This window comes from Sinocyclocheilus rhinocerous, unplaced genomic scaffold (assembly GCF_001515625.1).
Source record: "Sinocyclocheilus rhinocerous isolate Xijiao unplaced genomic scaffold, SAMN03320098_v1.1 scaffold662, whole genome shotgun sequence".
NCBI lineage: Eukaryota > Metazoa > Chordata > Actinopteri > Cypriniformes > Cyprinidae > Sinocyclocheilus > Sinocyclocheilus rhinocerous.
In genome coordinates this window covers 3,228,116-3,235,514 of record NW_015639782.1, presented here as the reverse complement: position 1 = coordinate 3,235,514, position 7,399 = coordinate 3,228,116, and the positions used below count along the sequence as shown (strand labels likewise).

At 34.1% G+C, this 7,399-nt stretch overlaps 1 protein-coding gene across 1 annotated transcript in view; it reads left to right on the top strand.

The window, feature by feature from the left end:
* Positions 1-725: 725 nt before the first annotated feature.
* The window catches only part of LOC107752017 (SAM and SH3 domain-containing protein 3-like), an 8,035-nt gene continuing 1,361 nt past the window's right edge, over positions 726-7,399 (top strand). Inside the window, exons 1-6 of the mRNA XM_016567860.1 lie at positions 726-953; positions 2,829-2,921; positions 4,536-4,670; positions 5,287-5,422; positions 5,502-5,653; positions 6,636-6,848. Coding sequence (XP_016423346.1) covers positions 891-953; positions 2,829-2,921; positions 4,536-4,670; positions 5,287-5,422; positions 5,502-5,653; positions 6,636-6,848 — 792 coding nt within the window. The 5' untranslated portion in view covers positions 726-890. The remainder of the gene's footprint in view (positions 954-2,828; positions 2,922-4,535; positions 4,671-5,286; positions 5,423-5,501; positions 5,654-6,635; positions 6,849-7,399) is intronic.

Genomic DNA, 7,399 nt, shown 5'->3' with positions numbered 1-7,399 from the left:
TAATATTTTAATTAAATTATATATTTAATTCAAACATTACAATATTTAAATGTTCTACTTTAAATATGTTTTATTATTTTATTTCTTTATTTAATATTTATAAGTTTATATTTATAAGTATTAGAATATTTAAATATTCTACATTAAATAGTTTTTATTTTTAGATATTTATTTATATTAATATTAATTAAATATTTATTTAAATGTTCTAAATTAAATATTTTAATTATTTATTTAAAATGTATTTTTATTTATTGTTTATATGTTTATAAGTAATATTTCTAAGTATTAGAAAATGTAAATGATTTAAATTAAAGTTTTTATTATATATTTTAACTAATAAATCATTCATATACATGAATTAATGAATTTTAAAAATGTACTTGATTTACAAATATTAGAATATTTACCTATTCAAGTATTCTAAATATTTAGAGTCAGAGACTCAATTCAATGTTTACCTCAAGAAATAATAAAAATGAATAATAATAATAATGCATCATGTTCTTATCTGAACTCCATTACAAATCTTCAGGGTGAGGATGTTCTGTATCACTGAATATATAAATAACTGGTCATTAGTTGTTGTTTTTTTTATCTTTTTATCTCTGGTTTGTTTTTTATCTGATATGAACCATTCAACCAAAACCACCTCTTAAAAAAAGAAGTTCCTGTCTAGTCATGTGACTTCCTCAAGCGTTTAGTTCTCCACTCCAGAGAGCAGAGAAGAACTTTTCTTCTGCCTCTTCCTCCTCTGGTGGCTTTTGTCTCTTAGTGAGTGGCACCGTGGCAGTAAGACTGACAGTTCGTTTAGCATAACCAAGAGTAATACTGCCACAGCTATAGTCGTGGTCCTCAGGAGAATATTGCCCACCCACTACCAGATCAGCATGTTACGACGGAAACCATCCAACGCATCTGAAAAGGAGCAGGGCCAGGTGCAAAAGAAGAAGGTAGGAGTTTGTGTCTTAATGCATGTGTGGCCCTGTTTTGAAGAGCAGAACATGTGGTTTTGTTGCTAACTGTTTGAAACAACAGTACTTTGAGAGGCTTTTTCAAGTGTTTTCATTCATTTCATTCATTAATAATAGTCCTATTGTAATATGTAGTTTGACTTCAGCCCTGTAAGAACTGAAACTCTATGATTGTTCTGGGTGAAATGCATGGCTGTGCAGCAGTTCCTGTAGAGACAGCAGACCGTACCACACATCCTGAAGCAGTTCATACCTCATCAGAGCAAAGCATCCAAAAACAGCTTCTCAATTCGAAGTGGCATTTACGTAGGTCTTCACAGCAATCAGCGGTTAACTGCTTCTGCAGCATTACTCTTATTTTCCATTTGATTCACATCTTGCGTGTAACAACCAACAGTTTCGATATTTCTCCTCTGTGAAACTGCAGGTGCTTTGTAAACCCATGGAATCCAAGCAAAGTGGGATCTGAAAATCTTGCTGTTGTGCATTATGGTTATTTTGCTCTCTTTTATTTATATGTTTTAAACCAATGCCTTTCTCATATCCTTATCCAGAGTACAGAATGTAGCATAGAGTTGACGCTCATTACCATCACCTCAAATGTTGCAGTTTCCTCTTTGGTCATGGTTTAGATTATGCATAATCATTTCAGTCGAGATCTGTCAAAAATATATTTCACCATCTCATGAGGATGCAGAATGTTGTCACTGTGTTTGAGAAATGTATGGGGAAGGTTTGCAAATAGATGGGAATGATTTGTGCAATGATAGTTTGACAGTGGGACTATTTAGTTTAGTATGATTTTCGAATCTCTCTGCATTTAGTTGTCTTAGCAGATTGCAGTCTGTTGTGTGTTGTCTAGATAGTGCACAGCTCTGCAGGGATTGGCTGCATGATGACTGTGACATACCCACTTCCTGAGTTGAAGAAAAGTGGCACAGTGAAAGGTTTAGATAAGAGAGAGAGAGAGAAAAGTCAAATTGGAGCAAGGATGCACAACAGCCCACAAAACCCACACTGAATGACTAGCATTAATTAAAAAAAAAAAGTTTCTTATTCTTGAATGAATCTGCTCTGGTTCTACTCAAACAAGTCACGCTTTGCAATTCGGTGTCTTTTAAAGTTACTTTATCATATAGATCAGCGGTGCACAAACCAGGGTCGGAAAGCCAAAGTTAGCTCATGATGACCTTTGATTTGTCCCACCATGCCATAACACAATGAAACTGAATTTTTAGGTATATATTAAATGTTATTATTATTTTAGTATAATATAGTTGGATGTAATTTACGTTCAGTCCAATGGCCCTCAATTAAGTTTGAGTTTTTGGCCCTAGAAAGATTAGACTGACACTTTGTTATTGTAATCAATTACATTGAGAAGTTTGTTATGTAAAGTGTCACCAAACACATTTTCCTATCTGTGAAAACCTATGAAAGCTTCTTTTTCATGAACAGTCCAAAGGTTTTTCCACCCTACAAAACACTTGAACTAAGTGTTATCCATGCTTATAATTTCATCTGGTCCATGGTTCTGAAAAGGATAATGTGGATTCTTCTGCTCAAATGTTGCTCCAGAGGCCCGATAATGCCTCCAAATATTGATCAGGATATATGCTTGTGGAATTACAATAACATTAAATGGCCATTATAACATAAGCTATCAGTTAAAGTAAACTGGATTTGTTCATGATGCATAGAGATTACATTTCATCAGCATAATGCTTCAACCATAAGGCCAATTGGGTCAGGAATCATGAGCAATAATCTATCTATGGGTCTGTCTATATCTGAATACTGTACAGTACTGTAACTTTGATTAGTCTCTGATGAGAAACTGTTCTGTGTTTACAGCTGACTCTGCAAAGGTCCAGCAGCTTCAAAGACTTTATGAAGCCAAAGCCGTCGTCACCCGTAGTGAGCTCTGAGCCTACACTGGATGAAACAGTAAGTGCAGTAGTTTGTTAAAGGAGCAGTTTACCCAAAAAAAATGAAAATTCTGTCATTTAAGCACCTCCCTACTGGTTCCAAACCTGTATGAGTTTATTTCAGCTGTTGAACACAAAAGAAGACTTTTTGAAGAATGTTGGTAACTAAACAGTTGATATGGAAAAATACTATGGAAGTCTATGGATACCATCAACTGTTTGGTTGCCAACATTCTTCAAAATACCTTCTTTTGTGTTAAACAGCTGAAATAAACTCATACAGGTTTAGAACCACTTGAGGGTGAGTAAATCAAGACACAATTTTCATTTTTGGTGAACTATCCCTTTAATTATGGAGATAAATTTGCTCTACTCAAGCTCCAACTTACTGTTGTCTCATGATTATCAAACTATTGGACAATGTGAAGTTGTGTAGAAAAAACAACAGCCAAGTCACAGTTAACCTTAAACCAAACTGCTAGAATGATGCTTAATAACGGCTTCATTTGACAGTTTTAAAAATATCTACACAGGATGTCATCCTTTCATGAGCCATTCAAGCAGAGAGCCTGCTTAACCTTCTGTCTGCTTTTCAGAGAAGCAGACAATTGTGGTATTTTATGCATAGATATATAAGATTTTCTGTAAGATTTATTTATAATGACTGCTGAAAATTCTAATAATAAATTATAAAATATAATAAATTACATTTATAAAAAGAAATTTTAAATTGTAATAACTTTTCACAATATTGCTGTTTTTTATTGTATTTTTTTATCAAATAAACGCAGCCTTGGTGAGCATAAGAGACTTCTTTCAAGAACATTAAAAAAAAAATGTGTGTGTATATTTTATTATCAATCAGTCAAGATAATATTTGACATTGTTTTAACAAAAATTAATGAATAAAAAATTTATTATTAATGAATAATTTAATAAATATTCATATATTTATTGTTGTTAAAACTGTGTCCTGTTCAATACCAAAAGTGTTAAATGGTATGGAATAGCTTTCTGTGCGGGTGTTAAGTGAAGTGCTGAGGTATAAACACAAGGGCAATGTAACAGATTGCTGTAAAATCCCCTTGACGCCTACAGGTAGTTTTTTGTCTGTGCCTTTGATAACCGCACATGTCCTAAAAGGAAGAGCCTGTGACATTTCTCTTAGAGCTCAGAGAGGAGGAGCTACACTGACTCACTGTGGTAATGACACAAAAACCACTGTCACAGACTTTACTGGAAATCCTCTTGAGAACGGGCCCATCAAGTTAAAACTAACACCGCTTATAATGAGGTTACATCACAAACAAATACATGCTGATTCAGCTTAGCCAGGGCATAGACCTGAACATAACATTACAAAAGCGTTATGAAAAACACATCAAAGAGTTCTGCACTCAGTAATTAAAAACAAAAAGGTTACTTGATGTAAATCAAGGCAATAAGTTCTAACAGAAGTCTGTCTCGTTTTCTTTAATGATGGAGCCAGGACATAGAGGGCAAGCAGCAAGAATTATTCATTGCCTGTAGACCTTTTTAGACAAGAGGAAGTTTTATGAGTCAAGAGGACAAAATTAGAAGCTGAATAAATGCACAGTAAAAACAGTGTAATTTTTTGTGAAATTTCTTTCAGCAGCTGGAGAGTGCACCACCAGAGGATTCAAGGAAAAGTAACGGGAAACTGGGAAAGAAATGGAGAAATGTCATATCTCGCACAATGACCCGTAAAACCTCCAAGATGGTACAGAAAGCCCTTGCAGAGGAGGGGGTGAGCTGAAAGCACAAGTGTAAAGTACAATAAGAGTCAACGATGAACTAACAATAAACACTTTTACAGAATTTATTCATCTTGGTTAATGTTAATTGCTACAGTTTTTTAGCATTTCAAATTTTTTAGTATTTCCACATCCAATTTTATAGATTGTGTATAAAATAATTTAATTGCATTTATAAATTATCATTATATTAATAAATGCTGTAAATTTGTTAGTTAATTATGCCTAATGCATCAATTAATGTAAATTAATTTAACCTTAACCCTTGTAAAATATGGTTATAAACGTTTATTTATTATCTTATTTTATTAAATTTTCCTAAGTAATCTAACATGCTAGCAACCATCTAAGAAAAACACTTAATGCAACAGATTTAACTTTTCTGGTTTCTAATTGTATTTTTTTTTTCTAAGTAAACTAACATAGCAGACCTCTATCTAAGAAAAGCACTTAATGTAACAGATTGAATTTGTCTCCCCCATGTGGATGAGACCAGTACATTTTATACAGTCAGCAGTCTCAGGATGTTTTCAGTAGCTTAATGCTACGACATTCATGAGCATATGAATTAAAATGAACTTTTAATTATGTTACGTTTGTTGATTTCAGAATGAGAGTGGGGGGGACGGCTCTATGTCTCCAAGTGACTGGATTCCAGATCTCACTGCTGGGAACAGAACGTCTGTGTGCTCCAACAGCTCAGAGGACACAATACACAGCCCTCTCTCACGCCAGCTCTCTGGATGTAAGCAGTCTCAGCCCGGCACAATATGAAGCTGAAGTGAGATCATGAGGCTGATTGATTTTTTTTTCCTGATGTGCAGGTGCTGACAGGCAAAGTCTGGACAGTGGCTTCAGCCAGAGAGACAGTATGAGACTGGAGGACAGCACCTACACAGGGCCCTTCTGCGGCAGAGCCCTCGTCCACACTGACTTCACCCCCAGCCCCTATGACATTGAATCCCTCAAACTACAGGTCAGGCTTTTAAAAAGTGCTGTTTATGGACAATGAATGGAAAAAAAAACTGCCATTATTTACTCTTCTATTTATGAATTCTTCTTTTTTCTTATTTGTTTTAATAAATTTTAAATACATTTTTAATCCATTTGTATTTAATCAATAGTATTTTTAAACACTTTTTATGGAAAGGACTTTGAATTACCATTGTGAATGAAAATAGTATATTATTAATATATATTATGGTTTATGTAAATATTGTAGTTATACGTTTTAGTCATTTTGTTGGGTGTTTTTGCCATTTTTATTAGTTTTTGTTGTTTTTTAAATATATGTCTATATAGTTTTTATTAATTTTTATTTCAGTTTTAGTTTGTTATTTTAGCTAAACTAAACAAAAATGTTAAACTAAAAGAAAATGAGAAATGTTGCCTTGGCAACTGGCTGAAATAAAATAGTATAATAAAATATAAAATAAAAAAATATATTTTATTTTATTTCAGTTAATGTTTATTTTTGGCTCAAGTAGCAAGACTGTTTATTTATTTATTTGTTTGTTTTAGTCCAAGTTTAGTTAACTATAATAACACTGATATATGAAATGTGCTATAGAAATAAACTTGCCTTGCTTTTTATGGAACACAAAATAAGTAATTTTGAGGAATTGTACTGGCTGCACTTTTCCATACAATTAAAGCACAATGAACATTTTCCTGAAGCTTTCGAGCATCAGATGGTTGCAAAATCCCTGTAAAAGTATCAAAAAGTGGTCCATAAAATTTGTGTGCTATGCTTAAGTGTTTGTGAAGCTTGAAATCTTAAGTCCCCAATCGCGAGATAAAAACAACCAGTATATTATTCAGAATTACTTCTACTGTGTTTCACGAAAGAAAGTAATACAAGTAATGACAGAATTTTGAGTATAACTAATCCTTTAAAACATTGTAGTATGCAGCAAGTATATTGTATGTAGTGCACTTACATTTTTCAAAACACACAGAAAGGAGACATCATCCAGATCATTGAGAAGCCACCAGTAGGCACCTGGACTGGTAAACTCAATAACAAAGTGGGCTCCTTTAAATTCATCTACGTCACAATACTACCAGAGGAGGACACACCACCAAAGAGGAAGCGATGCCAGAGTCAAAGACGCAAGAACAAACCCAAACCGCAAACCCTGGAGGAAGTTCTGGAGAGAATAGGCCTAACTGTAAGCCTAAAGTTACTTTCTCTTAAAGGGTTAGTTCACCCAAAAATGAAAATTAGCCCATAAATTAGCCCATCCTAGGTGTATATGACTTTCTTCTTTCAGACGAATCCAGTCGGAGTTATATTTAAAATTGTCTTTGATCTTTCAAGCTGTTTCATGGCACTCAGCATGTGTTGCATGCATCAGTCCAAAAGAAGTTAAATAAAAAGCACCCATCCATTAAAAAAAAAGTGTCTCACACGGCTCCGGGAGGTGAACAAAGGCCTTCTGTAGTGAATCGATGCGTTTTTGTAAGAAAAATATCCATATTCAAAACGTAATAATCACTTTAATGTAGCTTGCGCCAACAGTTGCACACAGAAGCAGCTCCGGGCTGATGAGGTATGAGTTCAGCGCTGCGCATGCGCCTGTGAGTCTCGTGAAAACCAACGTTTGTTTACAGGAAGGAAGCAAAGTTTCCTTACTTCAGCAAAGGAAAACCAGTCTCCTCTTGGCGTATATCGAAATCCTCCGACATTCTTCTTTACAAATCCTCGTTTTGTACTTCTAAT